The following is an 18,246-nucleotide window of genomic DNA, read 5'->3' on the forward strand; positions in this document are numbered from 1 at the left end:
GGGTAGAGAAACTTAAAACTAAAGTGTTGGGAGCCCCTGCCAATTGCAGAGCAATCCAAATTTAAGATAAACTATCTGAAACTAGAAGTCAGTGTGAAATGTGATTTGATTCAGAAAAAAATCTGAATGACACACAACTTTTTTGAAACACACCAGTTATTTTAAATGGTGTTCCACCTGCCTGTCCCTTCCCATTCTCCAAGCCCTCCACCTCTTCCCCATCTTGAACCTAATGTATTCATCTCCCACATGTTCATCCTCAAACCACAGACTGTAGGTTCCCCTCTGAACAGTGACGACAATAACCACAGGAAAAGGCATCATTGGGAAAGTGTTCTTGTGGCAGTGCAGAGCTTAGGCAATTGATGCAGAGATACAGCCCATAATGGATGAACTATACAGTAACAATTTGCAGATAAAAATAATAGAAGTTAAAGTGTACTTTACATGATAAAAGAAAGATGAAAGAGTGTGAGTCTGTTACATCTGAGATGGTTACAAAAGTCCTGCTTTGTGAAGTAGGCTCTGTTGAAAAGATTGATGCAATGGGGAGTGACCTTGGCTTGGAGCAGGAGCTGGTGATGTATGTATGAGCATCCCCCTGCTAAATGGACCCAGATTTGTAGCACTAATATACATGGGAGCCCAGAACCAAACTCAATGCAGCAATAAATCAACAGCCACTTTGGGTGTCATTTCTGGTTTATATTCCACTATTGTTCTATCACTTTAATTCATGTCACTATCATCTTTTCATCTGGAACAGTTTTATATAATTTTCCAGTGGAGTTACCTGACAAATCCTATCAAATTAACAAGGTACAGTAACAATATTGACTGACTACGGCTTCCGGAGTTGCAGGGCTGTAGAACAAAATTTTAAAACCATGTCTCTGGTGATGATTTTTCCCTCTATCTTTCTGAGAAAGGAATTGTGGGGCAGGGTTTATTTCCACATAAGAGATTTGCACATTTATTTTGCTGTGCTCATTTTGACTTTTATAAATGTCAGAATAAGAAGCAGAAGGAAAAAAGAAAAAAAAATTGCTTGCTACCGACAATTATGGCTTAAGTACTTTTCTTCTTTCAGGGAACTATAGAAATGCCCATATCTTAAACAATTAATGACCAAATTGGAAGGAAGAGTGTATCTTGGTAGTCGTAATCTATTTTAAGTGAAATGTAATAAAATTGGTCTCCTGATGCATTCTCGCCCTCCTGAAATTATCTAGGCCTGCATATCTAGAGACAATTGGACTTATGACATTATGCCTAATTGAAATATGATGTACGTGAAATATGTCTAATGACAAATTCCAGCATTCAATTAATAAAGAAATACCAATTGTTCATCTTTACCGAAGACCACACTATAATGACTAGGATTAAGCAACCATTGCTACATTGTCTTCTCTGAAGACAATAAGAGTCTCTACTATACTCTTATCTGTACAGTCTTCTGCCTTTGCCTAACTATAATTTGGGATTTATTTATTCATAAAATAAAATAGAAATGAATGGAATGTATAGCTGACAGTTTTTGTTGTTTTTTAATTTTAAATTTACTGTCAGGGTAAAGTTGTGTTTTTGTTTTAGTTGTTTCCTTTATCTGTATTTGGAGTGCAAATTAAGTTTCCTCAAAATACATTCACAAATTTCTGAGTGTTATAAAAGATCCATAGGGTGAAATATGGTAACATTTTCTGTTGCAAAGCATACATTTTATTGTTTTACTTATTTTGCACGTCTTATCTTCATTTTGCTTTTTTCACTTTGACCCTGACCTTTAAACTATGGCCTGAAAATGTAATTACTTTTAAGGTTCCATAGGGTGCTCTCACAAGAAGGTGTATTGAAGGTTTTTGTCTTACTTTGTAAACAGATTCCTCAATTTTCAGTAAGAGAGAGAAAAAGACAGCATCTAGCCTAGATCATGTCTGTCAGGCTAAGTAGTACCAAGAGAGCAATTACCATGTGTTCCCACAGTCATCTCAGAACACCTTCTATCCTGGGCATTACCTTCGTTCTCCTAACACCTTTACTCCCAGTTACTGTACAGTATGTTATGTCTTTCACAGCTCTGAAAATGAGACCTGAAGTGCCAGTATTTTAACATGCTGGATTCCTGTTTTAAAGTCTTTGTTTATAAAGCTCACACCCAGTGCTGTGTCTCTCCCTCAGCAGAGGAGCAGTGACCTCCACAGCCTGAAGCCAGGCTCCAAGACTTGAACTTGGAAGCTTTTATTTAAAGGACCCTTTTGATCCTCATGCAATTTCCTTTAAATATAGCTTGGATAATTATTTAGTGCAGAGAAGAAGTGGGATCTATTTTTCCTATTTTAGTGGATAAGATTGTTCCAGATAAGAAACTCTTCCTCGGTAGCTCAGCTGTTTAGGCATAGGTAATGCTACAGATTTATCTTTTCAACTTAGATCATCTTTAAAAAGAAAAAAAAAAAAAAATGCACACAAAAAAAATACCACTGATCAGAATGTTTTAAATGAACCCTAACATTACCATTTATTTCATTTTAATGTAGAGGCAACATAGAATTAATAATGTTTAGGTAAACTATATTGTATTTATATTATGTCTAGGAAAGTAAGTTTCTTAACACCTTTTTTATATATTTTGTGATTGTTTCCCCCCTAATTCACCCATCTGGGAAACCAGACTGTACAACTTCTTATGTGCCATTGGAGTATCCTTATGTCTGTCTTAAGAAACCCATGGCATTCTCCAGAGCCCTAAGAGAGAGCTCTTATTCATCCAACATAGGATTTATAAAGCAGGTCAAATGATGACACTGAAATCACTTACACCTTTTACTTCTTGTGGCTTCTTTTTTGTCCTCTCCTTGGCCTTACAGGTATCTCTGGAGACAAGGTAGAGATAGACCCTGTTACGAATCAGAAAGCCAGCACTAAGTTTTGGATTAAGCAGAAACCCATCTCAGTCGATTCTGACCTGCTCTGTGCCTGTGACCTTGCTGAAGAAAAGAGCCCCAGTGAGTAGTCCCTGTTATTTATGTCTCTTTTCCCTCCCCACTCCCCCTTTCCCTCTGTGTGCTGGGTGCCTGGAGAATATATTGCCATAATGTCCTTTTTTTCCTTTCATCTGTTTAATTCATTACCAGAAATTTCTTTTAATCAACTGGGATTGTATTATGGTACATAGAGCCTGACATGAGCTTCCATCCCATTCAGTCTTGATGGCAACAGAGAGCCTCTCAGCCCTCGCTTTTGACCTCAGCCATCCCACCCTGGGGACTGTAGGCAAAGGAGCAAATTCCTGCTGGAAACTTGGACTCACCAAAGCCATTATTTCACTCTGCACTCCCTTCCCCTTCCCGTTGGGGGACTTGACCAGCTGGTTCCTTCCATGCCAGATCAAGGGAAGCTGGGAGACTTCCCCTGGCAGCTGAAGACTAGATTTAGTTGTCCGTCAGGCAGGAAGTATCTGCACCCCCCAGATTATTGGCAGCTGCATGACCTACCAGCTCATAATTAAACTTCTGCCTGGTCATACAGAAAAGATCACTGCTGGGTTGGCATTCTATCAGAGTAGATACACTCTGGTTATATGTTTTGGCATATTATATTTTTGCAGTTAAGTAATTGAATTTAGCATTTACATTAATCATTTTTAGGACTCCAGTTCTATCAGGAGATAGAAAGGACATATAGATCATACTGAAATTCCTCCATGGAAGAAAAAGTTTAAACTATATAAGGATTCATTAGTTGCCTTGAGAAGGCTCTAAGGCAGTGTTTTTCAAACTCTGGTAATATCAGCATTGTCTTCAGAGCCTATTTAAAATGCAGTTACCTAGGGCCCATCCACGTAGATACTGATTCAGTAACTTGAGATAAGGCATGAGTGTCTAATTTTTGTTAATCCTCTGTGTTCCAATGTCCACTAAATTTGAGGAAAAAAATGTTATAAGAAATTACATGCTCAAAGGAAACAATAAGAAATGTAAAGGCCAGCAGGTATTTATAATGTGGTTAAGTCTTCGAGATAATACTGACTAAAAAGGAACCTAAAGAGTACTAAGCCACTGAAGGGAGCTTACAGATTGGGCACATTCACATTAACTCATTATGGGTCAGTGGTTAATTTTTTTGTCAAATTCAACTATGCTGGGCTATTTGTTCTCCTCCTTTCGATTCATTAGCCTACAGCTTAGCAAGAAGGGAGAACTTAGTGGTTCAGGGCTGGGGAAGAAATAAAGCCATCCTCACCCTTCTTTGCCACCTTCTCACCATCCTGTCATCCCAGTAAGGCCTTAAACTCTGCAAAATGGCTGCCAGGAAAAGATAGTGAGAAAATTTGCTGCTCTGGGGTCTCTGTCCCAAGGCTGATGGATTATTTCTGCCTTTGGATAAACATCTTCCTAATCCCTCTCACTCCAGCTTGTTGGCCAATAAAGATGTCATTGTCTGGCATCTTTCTTCCCAAGAACTCAGGTTGCTTTGAAAAGTAACATTTTATAAATTCTCTATGTCTCTGAGAAATGGAAGTCAATCACTTATTGCATAGAAGAAGAAGCTGTAGTGCAAAGGTTAGAGAAAGATCTAGAAACAGAATTCACATTTCTCTGACACTCACACCAAGACTCACACTGTATCAAGGAGGGCTGTGATTCAGGTGCTCAGTAGTAAAGGGTGTAACACACCTAACCCCAGTAGGGGACAAAGAAGAGTCACAGCTACCCACCTCCCAGTGCCATCCTGCGATTAGTCAGTCACGAAGTAATTAGTACACATCTGAGTGAGTGAGACCACTCTGTGGCACTGGGAAAACAACTGCAAACAGAGCAGACATGGGCCCCACCATTTCAGTGTTGGTAATCAGCAAGAGAGTCTTTGCTTTTATTTTCCTATTAAATGGAAATAGGAATGGTTCCTTGTTTTAAAAAAAAAATGCACACGTGGGTCTTAACAGAAGTTCCTTTCTTACTCTGGGTTCTCACTTAAGAGATACAGAAATTGTGACACTTTTCTGAACAAGAAACTAATTGCCACAGTGAAACACTTCTTCATTCCCTTTCACTTACAGCAGTGCTTTCCAAACCATGTTCCTCAGAGCTTCTCTATGTGTGCACACGTGTGTGTCTGCGTCCATAGGGCATACATACATGGACATAAGGTCCTCCATATCAGCCAGAAAAGCTAAAGAACTGCTTTTTTGTTTTCTATTTTGGAATTCTGCATTTAAAGGATTTTACTGTTAAAAATAAGTTTCAAATTTCCAGGCTTATCAAATAAAATTCATACTCCTCAGCATAGACTTTTACAGACATTGACAACCAGCTGACAGTTCCCTCCTCATGGCCCATAATTTCCCATTCCACACTTGGGCTTTGGTCACTGCGAACTACTCAAACCCAAACACACCTTTGCCTTCTGTCTCTCTGCTATTCTCATGGCCTGAAATACACATTCCTCCTTGACCCATCCTCTAATTATGGGCATCTCCACCTCACCGCTCCCAGTCCACTCATTTTTCAAGATCCAGCTTCGTGTCAGCCTGTCTCTGTAACTTTGCCCCCAGGAGTTTGTACATACTTCTGGTAAAGCACTTCGCACACTGTGCTGTTCTTATCTGTTTGAGGTCTGCCCTCCCCCACCCCGCCTTGTCTCCATACTGAATCAGTTGACCCTGGGATGGGTTTCTGTATCCCCATTCCACAGTGCCTTGCACAGAGTTGTCCTTTTAATGAATGCTTATGACTTGAAATTGAATTTAGTGAGACCAGAATTTGGAAACCAAAAGTTAATTCAGCATAATTTACATTGTAAAACACCCAAACAAAGATGTATTAAATAAATTGACTTGCATGCTTTTTTATGATTTCCAGTATCTTAATCAAATTAATTCAGTGACTTTATCTAAAAAGTTCATCTTCAGACCATCATCAGAATACAGAATTAATCTATAGGGCTGCTTCTTTTTTTCTAAGGATTAATGGTAACCCTTTTTATCTTTTGTGTTTGTTGAACCTTAGAAAAAAGTTATTTTAACAGCACTAAAGAAATGAAAGCCACTATATTTCATAAGTTTAGCCTGTGATTTTTATCAGTATAGTGATGTATGTTTGTAGCTGAGTTTACATCAAAAATTATTCTTGGGCCTTCTTGAATGAATTACAGCAAAGAGACAGAGTCTAGTAGTAGATAAGGTTTTTGATTTCTGCAATATATTTCCTTTTTCATGTTTTTATCTCTCATAACACAAGTGTCTTGCTGAAGACTGGAACTTGTGACCAACTAGAATAATTTAGTTGTGAAAACAGAGCAGCCTTCTTTACAAAAAGATATTAACTATTGGGAAGATAATGAAGTTGTCCCCAGTCTTACTTGAAATGTGTTTGTCATAATTCTGAACAGAAAAGAAATCATTTTAAAACCTTCAGATATGGCCAGTTTGCAGTGTTTATTGAGAATGCCACTGTCAAACCATTAATTTGGTCTTCATAAGTAACACAACTCAAATTTAACTGATGCCATATCCAAAAAGTATGAATAGCTGATTTGGCAAAGGGACTGAACATTAGAACGCTGGGAGTGAGACACATATATTGTGAAATCAGAAAACCCAGACTATGCAGCCGTTCTTCATAAATAGCAGTTCTGTGGCTCTCTTTCCTTTACCCTCAACTTATCCCATTTAAGCCATGCTTCAGAGGGAAGATTTATTGCTCTGTCCCTGTGAGTGTTTAAGGACCTGGAACTTAATGGCTAAATAGATCATGTCTTAAAAAAAAAATTTTGTACATATAAATATAGACCCTTAAAAGAGTTATTTGAGAAATTCTTTGTATCATAAGCATTGAGAAATTAAGAATAAATTCTGCATTCTCTAGATTAAAAATAAAAAGCTGCATCCTACCACTAATATTTAAATCAGTGATTTCTCGGTCTGCTTTTGCAACTCATTAGGATACCTTTTGCTGTTTTGAAGACTGTCACAAGTCTCTAAAAGATGAATTAATTTCAGTTCATTTTAACTGAACAAAGATGTGTACAGCACATAGGAGAGGAGAATGTTTCTATATCAGAAACTACCATAGTTAAATTGCCTCAGAGAAAGAATTTACCATCCTTATACAGGTACAGACAAACTTTGAATGCAGTAGCCTGGGGTTTTTTTGTTGGCTTTTTGTTGTTGTTGTTGTTGTTGTTTTGTTGTTTTTTTTTAGTGCTAACCCTGAATTCCAACACTGAAACAAAAGCAAGGACCTTTCTGTAAAACTAGCACCCATCAGATACTCTCCACCTGTAAATAAAGTACCAAGTTCAGTTGTTCCATATCTGGTTTCATCATAAGAAGGTTGAGCAGGTTTAGAATCCTCAAAGGAAGCATCCCGTCATTGAGAAATAAGATGTAAACCTTAAAAAAGACCTGTAGTCTTTGTAGCTGAAAAGAGCTCTGTATCTCAATTAAGTACAGATATTATAAAATCTTAAGGAAGCAACATAATAAAGGTAACCTGATTATGTTCTCTTGCAATAGTATAATTTATAGGAAATATGATTCTGTTAATGCTGATTATGTTGGTGGCGGGGGGAAAGGTGGTGTGGTGGTGGTGGTGGTTGTTTCCAAAACACTGTTTGGGTATACGATAGGAACTCTTTGGGATTATAAATTGACCACAGCTGCAGGAGACCATTAAACCCTAGTGAATAGAACCTGCTGGATATTTAAGATGCGCTTCAGTTAAGGCTATAAGTTAAATTAGCTGGGCTTATTGGTGACCTCCCGCTTAAGTGAATCTTTCTTTCCATAAGTATTTGACAAGATCTGTAAAGTAGTGTATTTAATTTACTAATTAAATTAAAGCTCCTGAATAATGATTTGTCCACATTGATTTGGCTTAAATAGAAAAGATCAGCATTGTTGTGATCTTCAGCAACCTTAATGGCTAAGCCAGTTAGACACAAAGGCCTCTTGTGTTTTATAGGTCAGAAGTACATAGGTAAGCCCAGGCTGTAATTGAATTGCCGGCTCTGCACCCTGCAGTCGCAGATTTCCTTTGCCTTCCCGTTCCATTGTTGCGCTGGGGCTTAAGAGAATGTTAACGTGGTAATAGGCACAGGGCCTTCCCCATTATACGTCTTGCTATCGAGCGGTTCTGCATGACTAGTTAAAGAAGATGGCAAGAAGATTAATGAAAGCAAGGCTAATACAGAAGGGGGTACTTTTGCAAGACTTCCACCAAGGAGATATTAGAGCTGAACCAGAGCTTGGCTTTTTCTTTATCCTGTGACCTTTGAACCTGCCTTACTGTTGAGAGCTGCCAGTGAAGTTGACATTTTGATTGATGTTAGTACATGAGTCAGTCTTTTCCATTGAATTCCACATCTGCACGAAAATAGCTTTTCCAGCAGAATTCATACTGGCTAGAAGTGATAGCCAAATTGATGGCTGAAATGCTTTTATGTAGTTTTCATTTATACCTACAGATATTTGATGGTTTAATGCAGTACCTAGTTTCCATAGATTATATGCATTTGTTTATATATTCTTAATGGTTTCATAAACCCATAGTGAAAAACCAGTACTAAAAGTGTTCAAAGGTTTGCAAACAGACCTCCAAGCAGGCTTTATGGGGGAGTAAAAGCTGTCATCAAACAAACCCTTTGCCATCCTTTAAAAAGAAAAATCAGTCTAAAGGCCCTGGGAAACAGACTTAAGGTTTGTGTGAATAAAGCAAAGCATCTGACTCTTTGGATAGCTGTAGATGGGGAAGTCCAAAATCTTGCCTCTGCACTCCTCCTGAGTCTTCTCATTCCCCCAGCTTAGAGGCTTTCTTGATCTACCCAGTACTGGGCTCCCTAACCTTGTCCTTGGGACACTAAGCATTCTATCTGAAAGGGATTGTTGTGGGCTACTTGTAAGACAGCCCTGTACAGATACAAATCTCTTCACATGTTCCCACTAACTCTGTTACCTTGTTTTTGGAGCTGCAGGCCTCTAGTGCGTGTGTCTGTGTGTGTATATGCATGTGTATGTGAATATGCTTGTGTGTGCATCCCTCACCCCTCTCCCAACAAAGGACTCAGAATTTTGTAACTAAAATCATCTTGGGCATGTTCTAGCCCATATGTTGAATCCTCTAACCACCTGATTTCTTTTCTCTCTGTTTGACAGATCCAGCAGAGAAAACACACACACATACACACACAAACAGATGTGACAGGCATTTTAGTTCCTGAAGGAGGAGGTACCCAGAAATTTTGTCAGAGCAAGAATTTTGTCATATTTTTAGATAATCGTAAGAATCTGTGAAAGGGAAATGAGGGTGACCATTAGTCACAGCTGGTTTGAAGAGCTACCATCTCGAGGTGGGTGGGTGGGTGTCCATGGCCTTGCTGGCATGCTGTAGGCCTGGGAAGGAAGGCATCTGCATTTGTACCTGAATGGACCTGTAGCCCAGAAGGGCTCTTTCACGTCCCAGGAGGTCCAGGCACTCCAGACATTAGATGAGCAAGCTGTGGTGTGTTCCTATTCTCTGACAAGGACTTATTTCATAAGTTTCAGATCAGATACGGTAAGTACTGCCTGATTACAGAACACAACTGACTCTAACATATTAAATGCCCCAGTTATTGAATTGCCTTTTCATAAGAGTACTCTGGAGCACAATCAGGAGCAGGCAGTGCCTCATCCTTTTAACAGATATGTTTCCTAGCCCTATTAAAAGGGGTCTTCATCTATCCTGTCAAAGGGAGTCTGCTGGGGTTTTTTTAGTTTAATTACACTATCCAATTAAAACTCCTTGCTGCATTTGGATGCACCTCTCCTTGGGCCTGAGTGGATATGACATTTACAAGGCTCGCCTTTCAAGCAGACAATAGTGTGATTGATGAGGTGCACATTCAGTGAAGGAGGCGAGTGCCTGTGGAAGTGCTGCTTAGTACATTTTGATTTATTTATCATCTCCTTCCAAAACAAGGGAGCTGCTGTGGAGACAGGTTTAGGCAACCAGGGAACCACCTCAATTTTTCCAAGTTTGTGGGAGGGAAGGACATGGAATGAACGTGCCACAGGATAAAAGTAGCAAAAAACTATAAGCATGAAGCCAGTTTGCATCATTTAATGCCATGTTGCATTCTTAGTTCTCTGACTCAGTTTGGTTTCCAGTAACCTTGAACTGTGATCTGCTAAATAGGCCATTACTGTATTTCAGGGAACAGTTTACTGTGGCTGAGTAGCATTGACCAGGATCTTGAGAACTCAGCCAGTGGGAGCCCACCCAGCATGTGTCCCATTGACTGACCTCGTCATCATTAGGTGACACCTGACTTTTGCTCTAAGCATGCCTGTTTATGCTCCCAACTACATCCTCCAGAAATCCAGCAGCTTCTACCCAGGGGCTGTAGTCAGTGGTCGATGACTGTTTGTCTAATTCTGCCTAGGTATGTTGAGTATTTAAAAGTGCTTCTGGAATTTGGAATTGGCCAAGAACAAGTGTGGCTCTTTAGCAAAGAGATACAGAGGCACAATGGAGAATTTCTCAGGGTTGTAGTGAAGGCAAATCCAACATTTAATTCTTAAACTAATATTGCCTTTTACCCCTGGCGTATGATAAATGAACGAGTGTGCTTGTCTTTGTTGCTCCTGGAAAAGAGATGTTTGGTACAGCTCATGGTCTCTGGAAGGGTCAACAATATATGAATTTAGGAGCCAAGAGATTGCACTCTGAGCTCCAGACAGATGATAAAAGAGCACACCTCCCATACTTATTATAAAGTGCATACAGTTGCTCATAAGGAATATTAGGAGCATGTTTGCTAACTATATAACGTGTAAAAATGTCTGGGTTTGTGAGGAAAACTGGCTGTATCTGAGGTACTCAGTGGTTTGTCTTACATTCTCAGACATTTTTTTTCTAAGACTTAATATATTAAGTCTTACTAATACAACAAGAAAGAATTTGCCTGTGTTGGTTAGAATATGATATATGCAAAGATAGAAAACATTTTGGGGATGTCTACTTTTTTTCCTCCTGGGAGAAGCCTTCTACTAGCTATTGAATTTTCACTTAATTGTTGACTTTGGCCTTATGCACCTGTGGTGGTTTGAGGCTGTATGTACCCCAGAAAAACATGTTCTTAAATTTAATCCATTCCTGTGGGTATGAACCCATTGTAAACAGGACCTTTTGATGGGGCTATTTCAGTTAAGGTGTGTCCCACCTCAGTTAGGATGGGTCTTAATCCTGTTACTGGAGTCCTTTATAAGAGAATGAAATTCAGACAGAGAGAAAGCCATGGAAACAAGAAGCTGAAATCATTGAAACCCAGAAGAGAAGGGAGAGACCAGCAGACACCACCTTGTACCTTCCCGTGTGACAGAGGAACCAAGGATTGCCATTAGCCAGTCTTCAGGAAGAAAGCATTACCTTGATGATACCTTGATTTGGACATTTTCCTGGCCTCAAAACCATGAGTGAATAAATTCCCATTGTTTAACCTGCCCCATTTCATGTTTGCTTGGAGCAGCCTAGGAAACTAAAACAGCACCCATAATGACAAAATGATTAGCCAGATATAATGAAAACTGTATATACTTGCCATTTTCCTACATCTTGATTACTATTTCCTCTTCTTTCTTGATTTTAACATCGAAGTGATCTTGACTGAAAGAGAGAAGTAAAGGCAAGACTGTTCCCTACTGAGAAACTATGTGCAAGTTTTCTCAGCTGGATAAACAATGGGAAAAAAAATTTCCCCTTCTTCCTGCCAGTTGTGTTTTCATTATAAATAGAATACCTAGGTTTTAAGTTATTCTCACAGACCTGGAAAAAGTAAGCCATGCTTTCATTAATATCAAAATGTGTATTGCTTATCAGACTCCCATAGGCACCTTCCATGAGACTAGCTCTTCTGTCATAAACAGCTAGAAAACTGGACAAAATATAAGGAACTGATTCAGTTCCTTGCAGATATCCTCAGTTCCTTCTCACTTGGACCTCTCCTCTAGGAAAGCTCACAAAATGGAAGCTCTAGGAAAGCTCACAAAATGGAAGCTGCTTCATCAAAGTGAGCAGGAGAGAGAGAGACAGAGACAGAGAGGAAGAGAGTGTTAGCAAGAAATAACTGACAGTCTTATGATCAAAGAAATAGCATCTCTCACTTTTGCTGTATTCTGCTTACTAGACGCAAGTCACTAGGTCCAGCCCACAAATAAGAGAATTATACAAGTGTATGAACACCAGGAGGCAGAGATCATTGAGAGCCATTTCAGAAGCCTTCTACTGAACTTTAAGATAGGACAATCAGTGAACTTTAAGACAGGACATTAGAAACTCTTCACACTGGAATACAAAGAAAAAAGGATGGGGGAGGAAAGAAAAAAAAAAAAAAAAACAGGGCCTATGGAACAATGTCAAGTGGTCCAGAATATATGTAATTGGAGTTTCAGAGGTGGAGGAGAAAAAGGATTCTAGATTTGATTAAGACTATCAACCTACCAGTCTTGGACACCCAGCAAAGCCCAAGCAGGATAAATATAAAGAAGATCACATCAAGGGATATTAAATTTCTGAAAACCAAGGAAGGATAAAGAGAAAAATCTTAAAAGCAGGCCGAGGAAGAAAACACACAGAGGAACTAAGATAAGAATAATTGCTAACTTCTGACCAAAAACACTACACTCTAGAAGATAATAGAATGATATCTCCAGAGTGCTGAAAGAAAATCTTTCAACCTAGAATTCTATATTCAGTGAAAATATCCTTTAGAAATGCAAGTGAAATAAAGAGTTTTCAGATGATCAAAAGATGAAAGAATTTGTCACCAGTAGAGCTTCTACAAGAATTTTGGAGGCTAGAGGAAAAAAAATATGTATCAGATGAAATCCCAGATCTACACAAAGAAATTAGGAGTACTGGAAGTATCACCTTCAGTGATTATGTGGAATGAAGCCAAGAAAAAAGAAAATAAGAGAGATCTCTCAGATTAAGGGGTTGGCAAACTGTGGTCCATGGTCAAATCCAACCTACCGCCTGTTTTTATACAATCTGTGAGCCAAGAGTGGTTTTACAGATGAATATCTGCCCTCAGTTTGACTATAGGGAACACTAACTTGGAATCCAAATTAAGCAAAATATTATCTTAAAAAGTAAATTAAAGAATTCTATCTTTCTCATTAGTAGACCTGTATTGCCAAAAATTTCCTTTATTGTATTTTGAATTTTGTCAAAAATTTTTGGAAATTTTGTTTTCTTTCTTGTTATATAAATATCTTTATAATATCCTTGACTTTGCCTCTTGGCCTACAAATCCTAAAAAATTTACTAGCTGGTCCCTTACAGAAAAAGTTTGCTTGCCTTTGAGAATATAGGAAAAAAGACAAAGGAAATCTACCGTGTGCAAGGCAGTGTTCTAAATCTTTTATATGCATTGCCTACCTCTTGCAACAGCTCTATAAGGTTTGATATACATTTGTTATATAATCCTAGGATTGTTGATTTTATTCTAGGATTATTTAAGCCTAACAATAACTCTGTGAGAGTTTGGATTAGATATTATTATTCCCTTTTTATAGATGAGAAAACTGGGGCTCAAAGAAGTTACATAGCTTGTCTATCCAAATAACAGAGTTTTATATTCTTACCTCTTCCATTCACATAAAGCCAAGTCATCTAAACTTATGTGCTTTTCTAATGGAAGGATATCCCTAGTCTTCACTCAGAGTCTATAATATCTTTTTTTTCTAAACAGATTTCAGCCATGCTCAGTTTCTAGTTTCTCTTCCTAAAGGATATTAAATGCAGAATATTAGAAGAGGAAAGTAAGAACGATAGAAATTAATATTAAAGACAGTGGGATGTGAAAGCTGACAAGAGTTGACCAAAAATGAAATAAAAGAAAGCAAAACTATTAAGAAACAGTCCAAGACCTCAATAAGCACAGCACTAGGGCAGCATGGAACTATTTTATGTCAAGACATAGGGCCTTTTGTGAATCTGAAGAAATCATTATATTCAGTGCTTATACAGATGAGCAAGATAGAACAGTAATTTATTTTCCTTATGTTCTAATATAAGAGGAAGTTTGTAATATGCTTAAAATGGAAAAAGGCTTTTTTCACACAGGTGTTACCCTAGCTCTCCCCTTTAAGGATTCTGGATAGATGAAGTTTTATTTGTTATAATTTAGCCTCCCAAAAGTAATTGCAAACTCAAGCTTGTCACAAAACAGAGGTCCCTCTGAGAGGAAATTCCCAGATACAGAACTTGCTTGCCTGTCTACCTCTCTAAAATCTAAAGAATAAAATTCAGCCATTACTTGGTTATTGAAACACCATCTGATATTTTGTTAAACAACTTACTCTTGAATTGAAGCATCAAAATCTCCCATAAACCATTGTTTTAAATTCATTTCCTGAAGTACACATAATAATTTCTGCTGTATACCAGAATAGGATAGTTGTCTTGAGGAAAAACACTTGTATGATTGTTTGAGTTGCAAGCTGAACTAGCCATTTATTTCACAGAATGCCGTTTTTATCTGAAATCCCCACTGACAAACCATGGTCATTCAGCCTTGAGTATTTGGCAGGCATTTGCCTGAAAATGAAGGAAGTGAGCATGTCACTTCAAGGAAAACAACTGTGACATTATTTGATGCCAGTGATGAATTTCATGCTTTCAAGTGAAAATTAGAATTTTGGAAAACTTCTCTCTGTCACTGTGAGCTTGGTTTCTTACTACTTAAAGGCTTTTCTAATGAAAACTGGTGATTTTTTTTTTAATTTTAATTCAGTTTTATTGAGATATATTCATATACTATACAGTCATCCATGGTGTACAATCAGCTGTTCACAGTACTATCATATAGTTGTGCATTCATCACCCCAATCTTATTTTGAGCATTTTCCTTATGGTGGTGATATTAATGAATATGACTTTTTTATGTTGTTTAATGAAATGTGTCAACATTTGGAAGATCTGCATAACTCAGTGAACAAATATTTTCCAGATGACTGCATAATGTTACAAAATCATGTAAGGATAAAAGATTCATTCCAAGTGCAAGACAGACCAATGGATTTTAATGTAACAGAGTACTGAAAGTTTATTAATGTGGTTTTAGATTGTAACTAATCTTTTAAGAAACAGCCATTTATCACATTTGGTGTAATATCAAAGAAGAATATTTACAAAGAAGAATAAGAAAATATGCTTCCCTTTTCCAAAAACAAGATATCATAACAGATCAAATGTAGAAGCATATAAGATAATCCAGCTGTTTTCTGTTAAACCAAATTTAAAGACACTTGCAAAAAAAGTAAAATAATGCCACTTTTCTTGTTAAACTTTTTTTGTTTGGGAAATATAGAGTTTGTTTCATTTTTTCATTAAAAACTATGTTAAATCACAATGGGCTTATTGTTTTAAATGGATTAATAAACATCTGTAAAATTTTTAATTTCTAATACAATAAATGTTGATAGATATAATTCACATAAATCAAAGCTCTTTTAGCTCCTCCATAGTGTTTTAAGAGTATAAAGGGCTTGTGGGACCCCAAAATTTGAGAACTGCTAATCTAGGGTCATGAAAATCACCTTCAGAAGCTTGGGCTTCATTCTGAGGATGATAGGGAAAGAAGCACTGCAAAGTTTTAAGTAAGGGAGTGATATGCCAGAAATATGTTTTAAAAGAACAACTCCTGTGGGTGGATGTTTGAAGAATGGATCTGAGGGAGATATCAAAAGTGGGAAAACCAGAGAGGAGGTAAGAGATGGTCGGGACCCAGCTCATAGAATGGAAAGGGATAAAAGATGAATATGTGAAAATTATTTAGGGGACCAAATGCTAGAACTTGGTAGCAAGATGCAGAGGAAGAGGGGAGTCAAGGAAGCTACTGGTCAGGTTTGTCACCAGTGTGATTTGGTGAGTGGTGAGGTGCCAATTCAACTAACAGCTTTTGATTTAAGGGGAAATGTTTACACTGATTCTGGACATGCTGCACTGTGGCTATGTGAAGATGGCAGCAGTATTGACCAGTTGGCTCTGAAACTCTGGAGAAAGGTCTAAGGAAGATACCAGCTTTGGGATCATCAACATATGAGTAGCAAAACCATAAGGAACACACCTGACAGAGCAGAAATGTAGAGGTAGAAAAGATACATGTTAAGGATAGAACACTGTGGAAGACCGTCACTTACGGGACAGATGGAGGATGAGAAAATCATGAAGGAAATATGAGAAACATTGGATGAGTTGATTGAAGAATCAGGCCACTCTAGCTTCATGGAAGCCAGAAAAGAGAGGATTTCAAGAAATAATCAAATGCAGCTGACAAGTCATGGAAAATAAAAGATGAAAAGTCTCTATTGGGTCTCTCAACATAGAGGTGGCACTGACCTTAGCAAGAGTGTTTTTAATAAATAGAATAGAAGAAGGATGGAAATCATATTGCCATGGAAGTTTTATGATTAGAGAGCCTTAATTACGTTTATAGAAAAGAGCCAGAGAAAGTTTCAGGCAGAAGTGTAAGAAGGTCAGACATGGTCTCTGTTCCAGAGGTCAAAGAGGTCATTACAGTTCCCCAGGCTTCTGCCACTGTGGGAGCCGGGTATTCAAGAAGGAGTGCCACCCCTTGCCAATTGAATTACAGTGAACTGAAAGCTCCCTGCAGCAGCTCTGGACTGCTGCTTTCAGTGAGGACCTAGCCCAGAGGGAGTTCTTTACGCAGAAACCAGAGGATTATAGCCCAGCCTTTACTACCAGCACCTACAGAAAGGTATGGAAGGCTTTGCTAAAAGAATGTGTGTTCCCATGTTTCCCAAGGATACCTAATGAGAGTTTTCCCACTCCCTTCCAGACCAGAGGGACCAGAAAAGATCAGGCCCTGGGTCTTTTAAAAACCCTGTCTTAGATTGTTGTTAGAAAATTTGCCACTTAAAGTTAGTAATTTTCTATGTTTTTGACTTTTTATATTAAACATGTTTTTGCTACTGTTTAGTTCATGCAGTTTATAATGTATTTTATATATCCTTTAAATTTAAAAACCTTTACCCCATGTAAAGGAGTGTTTTGTTCATCTTTAGAAGTCTATGTGTTTAAAAACAATCGAAGGGAATTGTTTAGTTTCTCTCTTTTAGTTTAATACTTGTGTATAAGGTAGCTTTAGCCACTAAATTCTGGTGAAGTTTATATAGCCTCATTTATTAATTGTCCTAAAATGGAACAGTAGCAAACTCGCTAAGCTTTTGTATTAAAAGTTAAATTGTTCTCAGTATCTTAAACATGGAGGAATCTAATAAATACATTGTGTATGTTTGGGTTTTTCAAAAAAAAAAAAAAAAAAAAAAACAACCCTGTCTTTACATTGAGGACTGGCAGTTTGATGTGCCAAGCCCTCTATCGCGGGACTTGCACTTATGAAGCTCATTACTGCAAAGGAGAAGCTAAACCTGCTTATAATTGTGCCTAAGAGTCTCCCCCTTTGTACTTCTTTGTTGCTCAGATGTGGCCCTCTCTCTCTAGCTAAGCCAAGTTGGCAGGTGAACTCACTGCCCTCCTTACTGTGTGGGACCTGACTCCCAGGGGTGTAAATCTCCCTGGCAATGTGGGATATGACTCCTAGGGATGAATCTGGACCCGCCATCATGAGATTGAGAACATCTTCTTGACCAAAAGGGGGATGCGAAATGAAACGAAATAAAGTTCCAGTGGCTGAGAGATTCCAGATGGAGTCCAGAGGTCACTCTGGTGGGCATTCTTATGCACTATTTAGATAACCCTTTTTAGGTTTTAAGTCATTGGAATAGCTAGAAGTAAATACCTGAAACTGTCAGACTGCAACCCAGTAGCCTTGACTCTTGAAGACAATTGTATAGCAATGTAGCTTACAAGGGGTGACAGTGTGATTGTGAAAACCTTGTGGATCACACTCCCTTTATCCAGTGTATGGATGGATGAGTAGAAGAATGGGGACAAAAACTAAATGAAAAATAGGGTGGGTGGAGGAATGATTTGGGTGTTCTTTTTTACTCTTTTTTTTTTATTATTTTCACTTTTTCTGGTACAAGGAAAATGTTCAAAAAATTGGGGTGATGAATGCACAACTATATGATGGTACTGTGAACAATTGATTGCACACTTTGGATGATTATATAGTATATAAATATATCTCAATAAAATTGAATTTAAAAAAAAAAACCTGGTTTTAAAAAGTGTCCGTGCCCAATATAAAGCAATAGAGAAGAAAGTTAAGTTCTCT

At 38.0% G+C, this 18,246-nt stretch overlaps 1 protein-coding gene across 7 annotated transcripts in view; it reads left to right on the plus strand.

The window, feature by feature from the left end:
• The window catches only part of MAPKAP1 (MAPK associated protein 1), a 346,539-nt gene that overhangs the window by 316,915 nt on the left and 11,378 nt on the right, over positions 1-18,246 (plus strand). For 5 of the 7 annotated variants that reach the window (XM_037798457.1, XM_037798461.1, XM_037798459.1 and 2 more), the window contains one exon: positions 2,871-3,008. The exons of the other annotated variants lie outside the window; for them this stretch is intronic. In XM_037798457.1, coding sequence (XP_037654385.1) covers positions 2,871-3,008 — 138 coding nt within the window. The remainder of the gene's footprint in view (positions 1-2,870; positions 3,009-18,246) is intronic. 7 annotated transcript variants of the gene reach the window in all.

Source organism: Choloepus didactylus, chromosome 10 (assembly GCF_015220235.1).
Source record: "Choloepus didactylus isolate mChoDid1 chromosome 10, mChoDid1.pri, whole genome shotgun sequence".
NCBI classification, from domain to species: domain Eukaryota; kingdom Metazoa; phylum Chordata; class Mammalia; order Pilosa; family Megalonychidae; genus Choloepus; species Choloepus didactylus.